Here is a 20097-nt window from a genome sequence, read left to right on the forward strand (position 1 = left end):
CATTCGCCGCGTTCTGAATGCATTCCTGTGAAAACCGCATGACGTTACTTTCTCCGCTTTTCAAATGACCTCTGTGACTTTTGCATCACCCTGTATTAGACTAATATCAATGTGTTTCTAATTGCTTTTCTGTAAATCAGTGCGCCCCGCTTGCTAAGTTCCGCAAAGGCTCGAAGCACTTTCTATGAACTTGCATGTAGCTTTTCTCTGTACAGATCTTTATACTTTATTTTGAATGGAAAATAAATTTGTGAACTAATTAATAAATTAGAAATTAATTAAGTTAATCATACAACACAAAACAGTCATTATTCATGAAAGCTTCATTCGTGAAACTACAGTGCATGAGTTCTGCAGCGTTAGGCTTAGTAGAAAGACATTTTGTTTTTACATGCAAATTCGAGGAAGATGTGAAATATAAATAAAGTATTAGAGCAAAGGAGTCCCAAAAACATGACTGAAATGGGGCACCTGCGGTTCCGTCGCTGTCCCATTTCCATTAGCATGAGGTCATTGACGAGCCCCAAAGTGTGAGGAATAAGCATCTATTAATAATAATTAATAATTGGTATTTGGGGAAAGGAAATGGCGCAGTATCTGTCTCATATATCGTTGGACACCAGAACCGCGCCGTAAGGAAAGGGATAAAGAAGGGAGTGAAAGCAGAAAGGAAGGAAAAGGTACCGTAGTGGAGGGCTCCGGAATAATTTCGACCACCTGGGGATCTTTAACGTGCACTGACATCGCACAGCACACGGGCGCCTTAGCGTTTTTCCTCCATAAAAACGCAGCCGCCGCGGTCGGGTTCGAACCCGGGAACTCCGGATCAGTAGTCGAGCGCCCTAACCACTGAGCCACCGCGGCGGGTGAACATCTATTTTGCCGTTTTTTAGAAGCACGTTCCTTTCCATGGATATTCAACTTGGAAGCAAAACTGAACGTAAATTTGTCTTTAAATCACAGGCTAAGTACCTCTTTTCATAGTGCAGATGCCAGCGCCATTTAGGGGCCTAAAAAGTCGCCAGTCTACCCCGCACTCGTACGACAGTTATAGTTGCTACTCGCTGACTCAAACACTGCCAGGAAGAATTCAGCTAACTTTCGACAGCTCACGCGAACAAATTTTTACAGCCTCTCCACTACAAAACGTGCTCACCTCCCTTCATATCAGTGGGCGTGTTGGCCTGGTACAGATGTTACAAACCGAAGCGAACTCTACGTTCACCTAACTGTTATATCCTTAGATGCGGACTCCAGAAGCTGCTGAGGGTTAAAGCCATAGTAAAGATTTTACGAGTGTCTGGAAATAAATCACACAATATTAACATGGCTTAAAACATGCCCCTAAACATATCATGGTTAATGCTAACTGTTAATGTCTACTGTCAATTGGCAATCACAAAGATGAGATTCCACAGCGTGTCTTGTTTTCTATAACAAAAACTAGGACGGCTTTCGGTTGAAAAAAACAAAAATGCTGATAGTGTTCAACACGGCACTGAAAAAAATTTCAATAGTCAACATCGATAGTCAACGACTTCGGTCTATTTTTCAGCGCCAGGAAGATTTCCTGCAGCTCATGATAGACGCCCAGGAAGGAAACCTGGCCTCCAGTGGCGAACCTATGCTTGAGCCCGAGGACAGGATCTTCGACGTCGGCTCTGAAGTGAAAGCAAAACAAGACGCATCGTCTTCTGCAAAACGTAAGATAAAAAACCCAGCGAGAGCATTTGTGCAGGTAAGGGTCACAAAAAGATCAGTCCTGCAGCCAGAATAAGAGAAACTCGATAATACAGAGTGACTTTCCGTCTCTAAGCTCTAATTGGTTACTTTTGGTGCCGTTTCACATTATGCTATTTTTTTTCCTTAAGAACGCGCCGCTCATAATCACTTTCGTCCGGCGACGTGTCGAATCACACTCAGTTCTCTCGCATTATTGAGAGCCGGGCCTGGGCACATTTGTTTAGACTAGGACAGAAGAATATTTTAAAATAGCAGACTGCCGGACAAGTCGGTTCATGTCCTTGAGGCGAAAGATGCAATAAAAGAAAGTGGCACAATACAGGAGGCACTAATATCGCAGCAACAGTGTATGATACACTGCGTCGTTTGCTTCGCGTCTTTTACGTTAGAGATTTGAATTTCGTGAAAAGAATCCACTGAAACCGGTTGCTATTGCTGAGAGCTTTTTTATTTAAATAGACTGCGCTTAATTTGGAAAATAAAATACCTGGAAAGCTTCGAAGAGCCTTGCCAGTGGGCTTGTAATGAAAAGAAAACTGAAGCATGGTTGCACAAGTGTGGTTAAATTCTTTATTGCTACAGTCCAACGTGCGTCCAATCTGGAGCAGTTATGAAGTTGATGAACGCAGGTAGCCTATAAAAGCGGTCACGAGGAAACTAGGCACAAAGAACAGATAATTAAAAGGCAAGGAGGGCAAAGTCATTACCAATATGGATGAGGTGTTAAAACTAACCGAAGAATTCTACACAGACCCACAGGTTGTCCCAGCTAACGTTGATCAATATTAAAAAAAAAAGCAAGGCGTTCTTTCTAATTGAAATCAACTTAATGTTGCCGGGAGCTATCTAAAGGGCCAGCTGGTTATTTTTTTCTTTCCGCCCATTTTAATAAGCAGTCGAGGTGAATTAATTAATTAGCTTTTTGAGCGTTGCTTGCGACGCTCAGGTGTGTACGGGAATGTTGTTGACCGCCATGAAAATGGCTGGGCTCCAGCTGCTTCCGACGAGGTATCCTTTTTTATTCAGCAAAAAAAGTCCGCGAAATTTAAAATTATCACGCGAGAGCGTGTGCTATGCGTCCGAATGGGGGGTGGGGGGTGGGGGGGGGTGCGATTACAGCGTTCTCATCCGCGACTTAGTAAAGCGCTTCAATATTCAAGCCTTCTGTACCGGCCCCATGACAGAGCTTCGCGATGCTGCGGGTTCCCAGATAGGCGCAAGCGCTTGCTTAAAGCGCGCCAAAAATTTATCTGTGGGAAATAATTTTTTTATTAACTTCTTTTATATTTCGACCACTGTACTTTTAACATTTTGTGGACTTTGTGTATCCCCACATTTATACCCTGTAACTAGTTCAAGTGCACAAAACGAAGAAAAATAAAAATTCTTTGACAACACTTGTCCCATTCCTGTCGGCTCTTCCTTATTCAAATATGTTTGTATTCGTCACAATTTTTCTGCAGTGTATTTCAAGGCAAACTAAAAATACGTTCTTTGCTATTCTTTCCTATTTCAATGCATGTGATTCTACGAAGGCGACTGTCGTAGGACATGTTGAATATTTTTTTTTTTTTTTCTGGATAGGCCTTACGGAAGTGGAAGCCATGGCACAGTGCGTGCTCTTTTTCTTGGCTGGCCTGGAAACTACTTCATCGACGTTGGCCTTCGCCGCATACCACCTCGCTTTGAATCCGGGTGTGCAGGAGAAGCTGAGAAAAGAAGTTGACGAGTGCATGGCGCGACACGTAAGTGGTCTGTCCGCATGATAGCATTTGCCGCTGTCAGAGAAGCATGGACATCAAATACAATGTGAACTGGGGCCATCGTAATGTGCCTTGCTGGCCCGAAAGCGGTCGAAAAGCCTTGATGTTTCTTTTTTTTTTGTGAAGGAAAAAGCTTCTATACATTTGTTAAGCAGTCGTCGCGTAGGCCGGAGATTAACCTTGAACGACCTTCATTCCAACCACGTTAGCCGTGTATGACCATATGTGGTACAGTTGTGGTGTCGAACCCTTGACCCCTGACCTTGATCAATGTCATTTAGTCGGCCTTCGACCTTTGACATTGGTTGACCTTTGGGCCTGACCTTTGACCTTAAGAACATCTAATGGGGTGGTGTGAAGCCACGTGATGGCATCCGTTGGGGGTGTCGTAATACCATGTGATACCACTTTATAGCCGCGTGGTCGAGAGGGTATATATTGAACGGCTGCCGCGAGCGTGTAGCGGAGCTGTCATGGACGAGCCTCAGGCGCTTAGCAAGCGTGCTTGCTTTTCGTTGAATTCCAGTGTTAGCCATGTTAAGCCACCGCCAATTTTTTTTTGCATTGCAGTGCAGTAATGCTTTCAGCTAAGGGCCCTGCAGCCTTTCTTCATAGCTATACGAACGAATATTAAGTAAAGTATTGAGAAGTATTCTCGCGAGTTTGGAAAGTGGTAAACGAAGCTTACAGAATTAGTTGCCAATTATTTCTGCAGGGTCCCGAGCCGAGCCTGGACGTGATATCAAAGCTAAAATACCTGCATTGCGTCGTATCGGAAATACTTCGGTTGTATCCACCTGCACAAAGGTGAGAACATAAAGTTATAGTTCATATGATTAACTAGGAATTGTGCGTGCTCAAGTGTGGAGTGTTGGTTGTTTGATGCGTGTGGTAGTTTCAGCTCTTGGTAACGTTTTTTCTTGACGCGTTCAGTTTTTACGAGATTGGAAGCTTAATTGCCCCTTTGTAATACGACGAGAATTCACCGCAAGCGCAAAAAAATTATTTTCATACCATATTCAGCTATGTCTTAAACTTCTACTCAGCTCATCAAGGTCTTTGAATGATAGCTCCATAGTAGTTACGATGACCATAGTTGTTGCACTGTTTGAATAGGTTATCGATATTAATTTCCCAGTGAGTTAGCAAATAACAAAATTTTAAGATTTTTCTCGAATGTACGGCTATTATCTTTTTGTTATGTCTTCATCCCCTAAAACACTGCGCGAAAGGCACTAGAGCGCCATTTCATAATGACACCATGACATGCTTCAGGATAGAGCATTCGATTATACCTCGTGCCTTTAACTACAATGGGAAACTTAAGAGATTGGTAAAAGCGGCCTTGTGGCATTTATCTTTTTTATGTAAAATCAACTTCTCAAGGCTAAACATCGTTATAACAACGTGAATGAGGAAAGAAATTTCTTCGCTGTAGCAGTACTTGCTTCATTGTGCCATTCTGTTTTAATCTTGACTCAAACCAGGACAGCTCCCACTACAATAAAGCCGGTATAGTGACTCGTCTCACAGCATTATGACCACGTTTGTGACGAAAAATGTGTAGTCACTGGCTAACTATGAAAAACCAAAGAAAATGTAGGTATTGGTATAACGTTTGATGGGTGCCTCGCTCATGACTGGTATTTCAAGTTCGAATTTCTCTTCCTTCTCCTGGCTGATGTAGCGAAACAACAGCGGCACAGAGAAGGGCGTAGATATAACAACAAGGAAAAAAAGGAGGGGGCGAAAACATCCGATTCTCCTCCATGCTAAAAAGATTCATAGCAAATAGATTTGCAATTATGTGCACCTGCCTTTCGCCTGCGTAGGAAGCATACATCCAGATACAAAAAGCACTTGCATCATCTACATCTGCCTCTGTATTTGTGATAAAAAAAAAGAAATTCCGGCCGCAAGTTGAAAACAAAAGCGTGCACCGGTTTTCCAGTATCAGCTTGCAAAAATTTCACCAGATAAGTGCCAACGTATGAACTACAGTAAAAGCCAACGCTGATAGCGTGAAGAGTGCAAGAGCAGTAGTGTCAAGGTTAGTTTGAAGCAGCAATCGCATACTTAGCTTAGTCGGACGGAGATGAGCATAAAGCTAGAAAATGCCAGTTCATTCCTGTACTTGACTCCTGACGACTGCAGGCTCGTAGTTGATTTCCTTCTGGCTGTGGCATTTTCTCAGCGAGGTGTTTCTCCGGCAATTCAGTGGTTTCTAAACGTTCGCTCCACTGCGGTAACAAAGAGCCCAACAGTACGCTTTCTCACTAAATACATTGCATTCTTCTGGACGAAAGCTATCGTGTATGTTACTCCGCAATATAGCAGGTGCGGACCTTGTTAGATAGAGGGCATGCTTATAGCTTAGGTTCCCCGTGCTTCTTCGCTGAATGTGCACTGATTGATTGCGACAGTATCTTTTGTGTATTATGAATGCATTTTCAGAATCCAACGCTTCGCTCTTGACGATTATGTTCTTGGTGAGACTGGCATAAAGCTACCAAAGGACTGTCCGGTTTACGTCCCAGTCTACGCCATGCACCGTGACCCCGAAATATTTCCTGATCCCGACAACTTTGTGCCCGAAAGGTGAGCGTCCTATATGCGGAGTTGCTGTCCAGTCTGTTTCGTTTTTCTGTGTGTCCGCCTGCCGCCCGGTGCGGGAATTCAAGGGAGCCTTAAACCACTACAGCCGTCTTTCTGTCTCTGAGCCTTTTGCTCTGTGCTAGACTCCACGTTTAATCACATGTCGCAATGAGCTGTGTTTAATTCTTTAATCTTTTTTTTTTGTGATGCGACGGGCAACGCTTTCTTCCCTCGTTTCGCGCCGCAAAGAAGCCCAGTCGGGGCGTTCATTTTTTTTTAGGACGCTTACGGTGACATGGTGATGCCACGAGGAATGGCCATAGTTAACACAAGGACTAGAAAATGTTGACGAGAACGATTTTCATGGCACTTTAGACGAAAGAAGTGCTTTCTAATTTTCCTAAACGCGGTGCAACTTGTCTGCCATGACATCAGCACACGCGCAGTAAGTGTTGAAGAGACAGATTCTTTCCCCTCACTTCTTTTTGCATGCCACAAAAACTGTTGTGAGCCGTTGTAAGCTCTGCAGAGAAGTCAGAACGTGGAGAAACGACTCGCTTGTTTGATTTAGTTGACATAGACTGAAAGGGAATGAAGCTGGAGTTGATAAATTTCATGAAGGGATGTTATTACTGCGTATAATAGTCGTACTGTTATTACAGGCAGTACATGTTACGCGCGAGAGAGACAAGGGACAGGACAGGCACTTCTCCGGCGTCCCTGTCTCCTGTGTGCTTCGTCGCTCGCAACATGCATTCCTAAATAGAAAATACGAACCAACTAGTCCGAGACCAATTGTTCCTGAGCCCTGTACTTCTTCAACGCGATGAGGATGTTTTCCTACTAGGCCACAGTTGGAGGCAGGAGGGAGGGGGCGTGCACTTTTGTTCGTAGCACTTTGTCAGCAAGTGTCTGCTTTTTCTGCAGTGATGAATTAACTGTCGATGTGTTACGTAGAAATTTCTATGCTTTAGCTGACGCTAAGTAGTGACTTCGTATTAAAATTACTGGTCGATTAGTTGTAGGTCTTTCGGTATCAATGATACGCTCGTAGTGCAACTGATACGTGGCAGTGATATTGTGGGTATTTTTGAGTGAATAAAAGCAAAGAACGTCCATGGTGTAAGCGAAATTCTTTCGAGGCAGCATCGCATCGTTTGAATTCGTGCCCCTAACGGAGGCCTAGATTCTGGGGTCGTGTTTTCAATGTTCATTGGGAAATAATGTCACCAAAAAAGTGTTTAGATATCTTAGTGTATCAGGCTTAAGCGCCCGCCTATATGCAAGCAAGAGAAATACACTTGCCTTCTGGAGATCGCTGTTCCATGAGTGGCATCGTGTTGTTTCACTGTTCAGGTTCAGCGACGCGAACGTGGATGCTATCAAGCCGTACTCGTACCTTCCGTTCGGAGCGGGTCCCAGGAATTGCGTTGGCATGCGTCTGGCTTTGCAGTCTGTCAAGCTCTGCCTGATTCACTCGGTGCACAACGTACGCTTTGTGCGCACGGAGAAGACGAAGGTACGCAGATTTATCCACATTTCATCAATAACTTCGTTGTTTGCCCACTGCTTTATGCCAAGAGCAACATTGCAGGAATTTTCCCCTTGTCGGTTAGCCAAGATGATGTACGAACTTCTTCATCTTGGGAAATCAATGCATAGAGGCCGAAACGGCAATTTATCGCTCGAGAAAGCCAACGAGTAAAAATGTGTTGGCGCAACATTTTGTGGTTGCATGTTTTGTTTAGAATGCTGAGTATGCGACGACTAATAGTTAATCTCTACTCTACAACAACTAAATGATAAAAACTAAATTTAGAATATCGTGTTTATTTTTGAAACTGGCCGACATGAGGCAAGCGAAGAGAACAGTGATGCTCGCAAAATTGTCGTGCGGACCCCAGGACGCTAAAATATGCGTCATAAATGCCCATTGCGGTGTCTTTTTTTTATTTAATACTGCACTATCGAGCGAAACGTGGCACAACTCTCTTGTGATGTCACGCTGGGTGCCCGTATAAATGTGCTAAAGAAAAGAAAAACAAATTGGTTGCGAAAAATGCCACGTATCGCGCTCACGGTTTATAGCATTTTGTTATTAACGTTAATATAGCCGTCTTAATCATTCCAAACTGAAAAAAAAACCAAGCCGGATAACTTTACGCCTAAAGTTTTCTGTACAATAACCTTTAGAACAGCTTAGTCTCATTCTGACTATAGACAGTTTTTGACTGGTACTTGTGGAAAAACTAAAGACCTGTGAAATTTGCCTATTAGCGTAGTTCCTTGAGCGTACAGACATTTCACAAAATGTGGACAATTTCTCAAACAGGTCAGTGGCCAACGCCATGTTCGACACTAGACTCTCCATTGAAGATCTGAAGAATATTGAGTTAGCATTACTCCCGGATAGCGTTGCCGCAGCTCAGATCACATATGCATCGAGTGAAGTAAAAAAGTGTATAGTGGACAGCAATAACACTTGTCCTTATTAAGACGCTGTATGTTTGTGTAGAGAAAACAGATAGCAAACAAAAGTATATAATATGCCGTTCTCTGTGCATATCGGGAATACTAAACATGCCCTCACAGGGCGCACAGACAGCAACGATGAACTTCATGCACTCGATCGGTAAAAAGTGACCAGGTGTGATGAATTTTGCCACGAGTGGCTTAGCTCGATGAACGGAGTGTGAAATGACGCAGTGTGCCTATATAAATCTTCCCAAGAAAATGCTAAAGACACGGGGGAATAGCATGTGCCGACAAGTTTTCAATTCTTTCATATTTCACAGGTCCCAGTCAAGATTAAAATTGGTTTCGGGGTTTTAACTGCGGAGGAATTCACAGTTGGAGTACGCACAAGATCGACGCCGCAGTCTTCAGGGCAAGTGAACGCCGATTGAGACAGATCAGCTGCCTACAATTTTTCAACTGTCCGAATGCTATGGAGATGAATAATTTGTTAAATAAAGCATATAGTCAACTTGTTTTCTTTCATTTATAAGGAAACGTTGATTTTTTAATTACTTTTCCTCTCATTTCCTTGTCTAGTTTCTGTTATTCACAGTTTCCCTGCCGCTGTCGCTCCCCGAAAGTGGAGCTTCGCCGGCTCTAAAACTTCACGTTAATAAGACGCCTAGTCACTGAAATTCAGTGGACGAGCACACATGCTTGACTGAAATTAAACTTGTGGCTCAGAAGTACATAGTTTGTCTGTGTCGCGCTAAAATTGTGCACAAATTCGTCGGGTGTTTTGCGTTCTGTTAAGTTTTTTTTTTGCATTAAGTGCCCCTGACACGTTACTAAAGGTGGCTAATATAAAAGCTGGGGGAGCAAAATATGTTTAGCAGATTCATACTCGACAGCATGAAACGTTTGAACGAAATTTGCAACGGTGGAAGAAGAAAGAAAACCATTGGCCTAGCTTCTGTGGATTTGGAGTGCGAATAAACTTTTATGACAGACACATAGAATATTCACGAATAGCTGACAACTGAAAAAAATTGGCAGTGGCTCAACTTGGCTAACCCTGGAATTCAGCGAAAAGCAAGCACGCTTGCTAAGCGCCTAAGGCTCGTCCATGGCAGCTCCGCTACACGCTCGCGACAGCCGTTCTATATACACCCACACGACCACGTGGCTGTGACGTAGTATCACATGGTGTACATGACGTGGTACGACGCCCCCATCGGATGTCATCACGTGGCTTTACATCATCCCATCGGATGGTCCTAAGGCCAAAGGTCACCTAATGTCAAAGGTCAGAGGTCGAAGGTAAAACGCCAACTAAAGGTCAGGGGTCAAGGGTTCGACACCATAACTGTACCACACATGGTCATACACAGCGAACGCGGTTGGGCTGAAGGTCGTTCAAGGTCATTCTCCGGCCTACGCGACGACTGCTTTACCAAGCGTAGTGAAGCATTTCGCTTCAAAGGAAACATTTCTTGAAAATAAAGCCATGGTGAGGTAATTAATGATTTCGTGCTCTTGAAGTCTGACGACTGTGCTCTGTCACTGACTGCGAGTTTACTTAACGTTCCGCTATGGGCCCCCTTTGACCCTCATGTTTGTGACAAGTCGATGCAACTTACAGATGTACCAGAAATTGACGAATGAAACTATTCTTACGAGGCATCATCAAGAAGCTTGTGCGCTGGGTTTATACGTGTCGTTGCTTTTTCTATTATCTCATCGTGCCGAAACCTGAAGATCTATGAAGAAATATCAGGATACGCGCTACGCTAGGGCTCATTTGCCCAAGTGTGATATAACTTCTCCGATATAGCGTGAACTTGAGTGCTGTTCCTTCGTGTCACACCATCAAGAGACGTAAGTAGTGTCTGGTTGAAACAGCGAGATGTGTTGCCGGGCGGCCGCGTTCATGTTGTCACTGCACACATGAAAAACGTTATCTGATTGCTGAAGAAAAGAAGGACGGCGTCATGATATTTCATCTGAGCTTGGCAGACGTAATCATCCCAACGGTGACAATTTTGTCCTGCTGTACACGTGAGTAGCTTGAACTTCGTTCGATACCGCCCTTCGGAAAGCCTCGCCTGTTTGGATGAAAGGCGTGCGACGCGGAGCAATTGAAAATAAAATAATTCTTAACACTGTCTCCATGTTCACTAGCTTCGTCGTGTGAAAATAATAGTCACTGAATTCTCTAGTGTAGTTACTTGCAGATATGATGTTGCTATGCGTACTCTTTGTCAAGAACCACTAAGTCAAAGCTTAATTTTTTTAAGTATTTAATGAAGAGTATGCTGTCTTCCAATGTCGATAACTTCACCTATACGTTCGTAAAATGCGATGGTTCTGTCAGAACGGCTGTTTGAGGCAGTAATAATGACTGTAATCCAGGGTTCGACGGAACGCCGTCTGGTCAGGTAGTAGCATGGCTGAACAAGTCTTGGGTCACTAACCAATTGTAAAAAAAAAAACAGGTAGTTGACATTTCGGAACCCCTACGGGTTCTTTGTTCATCATCCTCATCCTCAATCAACCTCAGGAAATCCATAACAAGATTAGTTTTGCACAACATCAACCAACCATACTGTCCTCTCCGCCATCAACCGCCTCACTCCGTTCAGTTAAGCGAACGGACGCACAAAATCTCACATCCGTGAACGTGGCTTATCTAGCAAAGAGCTGCCAGGCAATGGAGAAACGCTCGTGGCCCACGAGTGCTGCGACAGATTAGATACGTAGATAAGGCTAACCCAGTGCAGCAGGTGGTTATAAATTACCATAGAGGGCCGTCCCGGTGCAGGCGACAGTCAGTGGCGAAATTCACATTGCTTAAGCGCGATTTCTACAAGCATCGAGTGGGCAGTGTTTTCGGCGCGGCTTGTGCGCCCAGTTTCCGAAGCGAAGCAGAACGGATATAAATAGCTCACAAATATCTTTTCAACCACTGGCTTTACTGAAATGCGCCGAAAAAATTGAGTTAGTGCGCAACATCGGCTGCAACGCTCTGGAAGCATTGACCAAGACACTATGGAGTGGTAGCGCAGCTTCCACAGAATGCCATATGTTCAAAAATTAGTTGTGCGGAGCCAGCACTCTCTTCGAAGTGTGTGGACAACCAAACAATGACGTCATACTTAAAACGGAAACTTGATGTCGCAGCATATGTGTGCTGTGGAGGAAAAAAAGATATGTTCGACCGTCTCGACGTTGTTGTTGTTGTCGTTGCCTTAGTGATATAGCACATACCCACGACGGGGGATTGGCCAGGGTTCAGTGAAGAGCCCAAAAAATAGGGTAAACAGGTTTTAAGCTCATGGTCAGCGTGGCACATGAGGAAAGGAAGAAGAAAGAAGACACCACGAGTGCCGACTACGAACATAATTTTTTTATGGTGCTCGTGGGGCCTTTTTCCTTCATCCTAGCCTCGCGTGTGGCACTTAATTTTAAAATGTTAACGTTCTCACAAGCCCTGCTATTTGTTGCAATGCCCGTACGGTACAGTTATATAATGCTGACGCCATGCTAGGGAGCGGTTTTCGGGCAATGGAGTTTGCGAGTAATGGGCTGCGACGGATTTCCAATGATATTGTTTTGATTGCTGGCTCAAAAGCAGGGTATAAGGCGGCAAGTTCAGGGTTAAAAAGTGTAAAGAAAATAACGAATTTATATATAGCGTCATTAAGTCTGAGGAATTGGTGAAATAAATATAAAGAAAAAGAGCTGAGCATCGTGACAACTGCCACAGTCCCGTTTCAAAGCAGACACTCCTTTCTTCAATTAATCTATATCGAACCACCGGTGAAATTGGAGTTGGATATACTGCGAGACTTTCCCATACTTTTACACATTATTTTCGAGGGGATAATTTCTGCGTTTGCTGAAGCGAATAATTCGAAATATCCGGAATCGACTGTATTGTTTAGGTTCATATTCTTTAACTTTCGCTGCTATCAGCAGCCACAAAGAGCGATATCATATAAGCTGGTACAGTGAATCATCCAGAATTCTCAGCTGCGCTGAGTATTGGTGCAGGATTATGAAACTTGACAGTAAACTTGTGAGCCCGAGTGTTCTTGCTACATATTGCACCACACCACCGGGTACAATAACCGTTAGAGCTTATTTTTGCACAGCTGGATCAGCTATCTGCTTGCTTTGTCCTTTGTATCTCTGTGCTCAAGCATCAGCTTCTGTGGAGAAATCTCCGGCTATCTGAGCCCTATCTGGCTCCCTCTTCTTGGTAATTTGCCGCTTCTCTGCAACACCTTTGACATCAGAGCCATTATTCTGAGTCGCACCACGCGAAGAGACGTATAGGGCTTGGCGAAGCAGTGGGGCGGTGAGAAGAGTTAGCACAGTTATCGTGACAGAATACACACGCTGTTTCACATTTGAAGAGGAAGGACCACGCCATGATACCTCTACAAAGTTTTGCAGACTTCATCATCGTCATTGTCACGGTTTGCGTGCTGCTTTACATGTGAGTACCCTGAACTGCTTTCTTTTCTGCGTTCAGCGATCATTCTGACTCTTTACGTGGCGATTCTGGGACTCAACGACTTTCTGGTAGCTGGGATGAAAACTGAATCTTTACTCCGACAGTTCGCTCACTTTGACGTCTGTAACTCGAAGCTATTAAACCTTTGTGGTTCCAGACTTGCTGACATCATGTTGCTACGCTCTTTATCGTATTATTCACTTTCTGAGAGGTTACAGTGAATGTACAAAAAAAATCTGAAATAGGTATTTTTCAGTGCGCTTTTTAAAAAATTCGGTACGGGCTCTTTTAGGATACTTCATCGAAAATTTTGTTCACCATTTCTTCCTTTCATCATAGGCCTCCTTATGCCTCAGTGTGCCGCGGCACTTACAGAGGCAGCCACATCGAACACAAATTTCGATGAGAAATTGAACTTTGTTCAGATAGTAATTATGCTGGTTTTCTGTAACTTAGCCAGAGGAGCTGAGAGATAACAGTGTCCGATGGAGACGCAAATCACCGCAGATACTGTCAGATTTATTGAGAAAAGTTTGCAGACGTAAAAGCCTTAACTGACGTGAGACGAGCAGTCCCTGTAACAAGTTTCCGGGTCACAAAGTTTTGTGTAATGCAGTGTAGCGTTGTTCAAATTTCCCCCTGGAAATTCAAAGAACCTAATTGGCAAGAAGGGACGTTCTCCTCGCCCTTGAGATATTTTGAAAGCTGGCTATAATCATACGAGTTCTAACGGAGGCTTTTAAAGGAAACCTTGCGGCCATAAAAATTTCTAAAATTATAATCAAACTAGAGTAACTGGTTCATTAGTACGACCGTAGTTCCAACCTCTGATGCTGATTGTACTGAAAAGAAACGACTGCATTGCTCCGTGTTGCTTACACTCTGTCAACCATTCCGAGCCGCGTGAAAAAAAAAATCGCAGACAGTGAAGGCTAGGGTCCCTCCCAGGCGGCTGTTAATGGCCCCTTTTTCACAATGCTTCCGCGATCGCTACGGCCCTCCAGCTTACAATAGCTTAACAAAGTTTGGCCCATTTTAAAGGGCAATGTTTCTGTTGTCTGATATGCGCTGTTAATACCATTTAATGATGTTGCACATGAAGTCACCAAAATACGAAATGCATAAAACGTGACTTTCTGTTCGACTTGCTTGTCTTTGACAAGTTTATCCATGAAGTGAAGCATCTGGCCTGTACACTGTGCGATGTGAGTGCACTTTGAACAACCCCAGGCGGTAGAAATTATTCGGAGCCCTCCACTACGGTGTCACTCATAGTCTCAGTCGCTTCGGGCTGTTAAATCTCATAAAAGAAGAAAAAAACGAATCTTTCCTTGTCAAACATTTACATATAAGGACAAGAACTCGCCACCACTGAAACTTCTTTCAGCATTTACTTCAGCAGTATTATGATCGCCCTGAAAGCCACCATTCATGTGTACCTCTTGGACAATGGTTTTTAAACATAAACATGGTTACTTTTATAAGTTTCACAATGATTCGTACAATATTTTACAAGAGAAGGAGGAGCGGTTTCACCACAGAAAGTGGTTTGTTTCTGCAAAATAGCATGCTATCGAATAACGGCCACAAAACAAACTTCGCTTTAAAGAAATTCGTCCGCGATTCCCTTTCTCCGTGACCTCTCCTGTATGTTTCCTACCACGTTTTAGGGAGCTTTCACCAGCACCTTTTTTATGATATTACATCACGATCATTTTAGCGGTAACGAGGTAGCGCTACAGGAAGTGGCACAATTATTGCAAAATATTTCTTCGATGCTCGTGATCAGAGCACAAGTTGCGTGCTGGGATTGGGGCATTATTTGCCGGGGGTCAGTCGAAGGAACGCCAGCAGTTGTTTCACTATTTGGACGCTTTTAACAGTCAAGAAAAACGTCTGGGACGTGAAAGAGCTTAGAGCTTTTGAAAATTGGGTCCAGCATGTCCTTCAGGGCACTTAAAATACACGAAGTCACTGATGCGAAGTGAGCCTTTCTACCCTGAAAGCCACTCAGTTTAATGGATGGGCGTGCTTCACAGATTACAAGGTACATTTTCTCTGCTGTTTCTCGTGAGGAATGGAATGGACGAGATCTTCAGCTTTTTCTTCCAAGGGAGTACGTTAGTTTTAACTGCCCGCAAAAATAAATAAATAAATAAATAAAACCTTTCATCACAAGACTTGTAGCTTACAAGGCCTTCCACGTCCTGTGCCCATTCGTCGCTTGAACGCTACAGTGAGTCTCGGACGTTCTGCGGCTGACTCTTGCATGGTGTTTGCAATTGATAAGCAGCTCAGCCACTTGGAGATAACGTCTGACGCAGTCCAGGGTGAAATACGCCGTGCCGTTCATAAACATCTCGAGTGCGTGCGACCGGTGTTGTACTCGAGGCCTAACCCTGTTGTCACTTCGAAATTCTAGTTTTCCCCAAAACAATATTGTGAACAGCACGTGATTTCTGGCTTATTTTTTAAACAGAGGGGGAGGGGAGCGTGTCTAATATCAGAACTTGAGCATGCAGTTTCTATTAACATTTCTGCGCATATTCAGAGTGCTTACAATTAGAGACCCATCATAACAGCTAAATGTTTGCATGTTTCGAAAATACTGAATTTATAAAAAAAATTAAGTAGATAAGCAGAGACGGGCATCACTGGGGGCAACCATCAATAATAACGTGTAAAGTAAGCATTCACCGCCAAATTGTACCTCATCATTCTTGGCGGTTGTTGCCGCTCGAGAGGGCAGCGTTCAGCGTGGTTTATGAGAATGATAGTTGCCCTACCTGACAGGACTGAGTTCTGTGCCCGTTAAAGCTAACTAGGCCCGGGTTCTGCACGTATTAATTCACAGAATGAAGCTGAAACGTTAACCAAGACTGAATAAATATTCACTACTGGCGCCTGTATTGTGTAATTCGTGTTAGGCATGCACGCCATAGTTGAGTAGCTGGTAGGTGCTACAATTTTTGTAAGTCCCGAGGTTAATGTTTTTCCTAGTTATCTTGGGTCAAACCTTTATAGGCGGCCTTAGCCGTACTTCCTTATCTCATTCGTGAGGCACTGCAGCAGAGAGGGCGACCACATTTCTTTTATAATGTGGTTCACATCAAGTCACTGCCAGTCTTCTATCTTCTCTAAAATTTAGGAGAGGGTATGGCTGAATGTAATACTGAATACGGATGGAACGCCGCTGGACGCGATGTTTGGGCCTTTCTGGCTCCGTATTATGTAATTACAATTCGTCATTTCATGTGATGGGAATATGTTTCGAGCATTGTCACTCTGTCGTCCTACATGTCTGGCCATTTCAGTTTCACCTTCACTTTCCATATTCCAGGTTATAGAGTAAAACGGACATTTAGGACGATCAGTTTTTAAATAAAATAAGCTGAACGGGTAGTACATTTGTCTACATCACTCGAAGAATCCAGGATCGTCTTTGTAAACCAAGATGACGTGGTTATCCTAAAAAAATGCCATGTGGTAATCCTTAACCGATAGCTTGATCAGCGTTATGACACGATGCCTAGGAGCACCGCAAAGTTTTCTTTTAATTTTGTTTGCTACCTATCCTCTACTCCTGTAAAGTACTGTAAATGATTTTATGAATGTCTGTGTGAAAAAATTGAATGCTGTGTGATGAATATCATGTTGCTGCCGATGTCCACTAAAGCATAACAATTCAACTAGAAACTTCTGAAGGGCGACACTGTGTAGTCAACTTCAACATGAAAAGCTTAACAAATAATAGCCTTTCTGCATGCATATATGCATAAGCATCTTTCAATACGAGAGGAAGGACGACTTCAGTTTATGCCTCTACTAGAAAGCACTCTGAGAATAGACGCATAGAATTTTCCATCTTCGTAGGTACGCCACAAGACAACGAAACTACTGGAAGAAACAGAATGTGCCTCACGAGAAGTTTTCTTTGATATTGGGCCCTGCCAAGAGGTTACTATCAAAGGTAAAATTTTGCGTCCTGTAGATTTGTGCATATTTTTAATACGAGCGCAATTTGGCTGTTATTTATTGTTTTTGCACGTTAGACGGCTTATAGTTATGAATATATTAAAATGCATAGATAATAACGAACTTTCTGTAAAAGGCGCGTGGAACTTCTCTACAATGAATGTGAAAGCATTCTTTTTTTTTTTTTCAGCCGCTGTGCCTCAGCGACCAGGAAAGATATCAGAAAATGGGACGATTATTCGGGTAAGTTTCTTGTAACTGGCATTTGCCACTAGGTTATTAAAATGTGCTATGCCAGTTGTTTGCTCTTCGAGATTAAAATTTTCACTTCTAGCAGGCTTGCGTGAACACTATGCAAAAATACGCACTCCGCCCTCCTTTCTTGCACTGCCAACATGTCGTCAGGTTATAAACTCAGGCTCATTTGGGCCGTTACAAACTAAAAATCTGCCTCTATATCTTATTAATGTTGCACCTCTATGATTAATGACGTTTTGACACTAAGGTTTATGTTTGACACACACTATCAGCAAAATACAATGCGGAAAGAATGCCATGAGCCTTTCGAAAATGTATGCGCCGTCTGTACCCCAGCGATGCGACAACGCATGGTACCATGCTGCGATGTTTGCTTACGCGTGCCAGATCTACAGTTGTGCTAATCGAATACCTGTTTGAAAGAGCTGCTCTGCTTTGTACACTTTTCTTTCTTACTTTTTCTCAGAATCTACGAACGAGGGAAACCCGCCCTGGTAGTTGCCGAACCTCATTTGATAAAACAGGTTCTGGTTAAGGATTTCCAACTTTTGCCCAACAGAATGGTACGTGAAGCTCAGCGATTTGTGCCCTTTGGATGGGCCTCAGACATTATTACCATTGGTGCGCTAGCGCGTAATATACCGTGGTGAATAAATGAATTATCTGAAGAATGTTCACATAATAGACTGCGTTCGTATTTTTAGAGGCACAGAACAAGTAGCCTTTTGACATCAGCGTGTTGTATACATGACTCGAAAATAGGCATTCTTAATCCATAAATAAATTTGGTTTTCGTCATTTAGAACAAAGCCGAAGAAATTAAAACACGGTAAAATCAATCTGGGCTGGAAAAATCAATCTGGCAAAGCCAAATCTGTGCTTCATCTTTTGAAAAAAAAAAAAACATCTATATTCTATATATATATTTAGTCAATGAAAATTTCTGCATTTTGTCTTTATCACAGAAAAGATCAGCTCAAAAGAAATGAGAGCGACTTTGAAGAAATGTACTGACCACGGGGAAAGCGCTGATTGTACATGTTTTTTTCGTGTCATCCTCGTTTCCTTTGCGCTGTCATTTTTCATGCTGAATGAACAACTAGCCCACATGAAGATATTAAGCGAATTTTTGTCTTGCTGCTGTACCGGATCCCACCGCAGAGCTTTTAACGTCCTCCGTTCGTCTGAACTCTGCTCATTCTATTAACTGACACATCTTATAATCCGTTGCCTTCATTTGTGAATTTTCAGTCTTGACAGTTTTGTTACTGTTCGTTTGTCATCGCAGCATCGGCGCAGCTCGCACCCTATCGTCGACAACATGATGGTGTTGGCAAATGTGGAGCGCTGGCGGTCAATTCGTCCCGCAGCGAGCCCGGCTTTCTCAACCGGGAAGTTGCGTAAGGTATGCGGTAGTGTGAACTTGACAGTGCCTCCCTATACCGATCCATTCCAAAGCCGTGAGACACTCTTTCCACTCCGGTTCTGAGATGATGAGTGGCCTTCCTGTTCACGGTTGGTGAAGAGCGCTTTTCGGCCTCAGACTGAAACTGAAGCGACGAGGGTATACAAATATTGCTTGTGAATTAAAAAAAACACACGCGGTAGCAGTATCCACCTAGGCAGGTGGCAGTTAAATGAACGCTTGGGCGCGAGAGGTTGCTCGGAAAAAGCAACCTGCGTCGCACATCCCCACCGGTGGCAGCACCTGCCATCGCAGGGCAGTGGCGCATCGCTTGACCGTTGCACCACGGCGCCAGGAGTGGTGCGAGGACTCCCATGGTTCTATGAATGCATAGAGATAGAGAATGACCAATTCGGGATGTATGGGCAATAATTCATTATTGCTATCCGAACAAACTCCATCCGTGAACAGTGGCTCCGAACACCGGAGCCGAAGGGAAAGCCGAAGAGCTAGCTCACCTAATTCGCATTTGGCCCAATTGCGCAAATCGACGGTCATTTTTTTATGTTTTTGCGGCTGCGCGAGAGCTAAGTTAACGGTGTTCTATTAAGCTTGTGAGGGGCGTCTGCTACGTGGACCTCCCAACTCCGCTTCTTGACTCTGCTGTCAGGGACCGCATGGATTGGTTCAATCGCGAATAATGGGTTGAGCCTTCTAGAGAAAAGTGTTCTATTCCCTTTGCTTAACTAGTCCACGTATTTTGCGCTGTATCTGTGGCCGATGTCCAGGTTTTACGCCAGGGCGCATATTACGCTCTTACTCTCTTTTTTCCTTGGTTACCTCGCTTTAGGTGCTTAATAAGTATGGGACTAGTCATCAGCACTTTCCTGGAGAACAACCGTTGCGTGTTGTCCGATGTAGCCTCGAGGGAGGGGATCAGCGGGCGTTATTGAATAAAAATAGTTTTAGGACTGGTCTTACGGGCTTAGCGCATTAATCGAAGAAAGTTGCTATGACTTTGGTTTCGCCACAAACATTTGTCGCAAGCACTTATTCACGGAACGGAATACGAGAGCTTTGTGACCTCTAAATTGTGTGTAAATCGTGCGCTGTAACTAAAGACGACTTATTTTCGAAAGTCTCTACAGGTACTGTGACTCATTGCCGGCTTTGACGGATCCGATGTGAAGTTTCTAGTGGCTTGGATAAATGCCTTGCACCTCTCAGGAAGGTTGAAATCCCCAACCAGCATTACACTATGTCTCATGTACGGTTTCTGATGCGTACAGAAAACTATAATGACATCGGTCATATGGGGGCAGTTAGCGCAAGGCAGTCGCACGGAAGCACCAAGACGTTAGGCAAACGCACGGCACACATTT

General features: G+C 43.7%; 1 protein-coding gene across 1 annotated transcript in view; it reads left to right on the forward strand.

Moving 5' to 3' along the window:
- LOC144095267 (uncharacterized) overlaps positions 1-20097 on the forward strand; it is a 113715-nt gene that overhangs the window by 77315 nt on the left and 16303 nt on the right. Inside the window, exons 9-19 of the mRNA XM_077629045.1 lie at positions 1556-1703; positions 3328-3488; positions 4222-4313; positions 5961-6104; positions 7458-7620; positions 8897-8998; positions 12950-13059; positions 16951-17047; positions 17243-17295; positions 17777-17873; positions 18599-18715. Of these exons, the coding sequence (XP_077485171.1) occupies positions 1556-1703; positions 3328-3488; positions 4222-4313; positions 5961-6104; positions 7458-7620; positions 8897-8998; positions 12950-13059; positions 16951-17047; positions 17243-17295; positions 17777-17873; positions 18599-18715 (1284 nt within the window). The remainder of the gene's footprint in view (positions 1-1555; positions 1704-3327; positions 3489-4221; positions 4314-5960; positions 6105-7457; positions 7621-8896; positions 8999-12949; positions 13060-16950; positions 17048-17242; positions 17296-17776; positions 17874-18598; positions 18716-20097) is intronic.

This window comes from Amblyomma americanum, chromosome 6, assembly GCF_052857255.1.
Source record: "Amblyomma americanum isolate KBUSLIRL-KWMA chromosome 6, ASM5285725v1, whole genome shotgun sequence".
NCBI classification, from domain to species: Eukaryota; Metazoa; Arthropoda; class Arachnida; order Ixodida; family Ixodidae; genus Amblyomma; species Amblyomma americanum.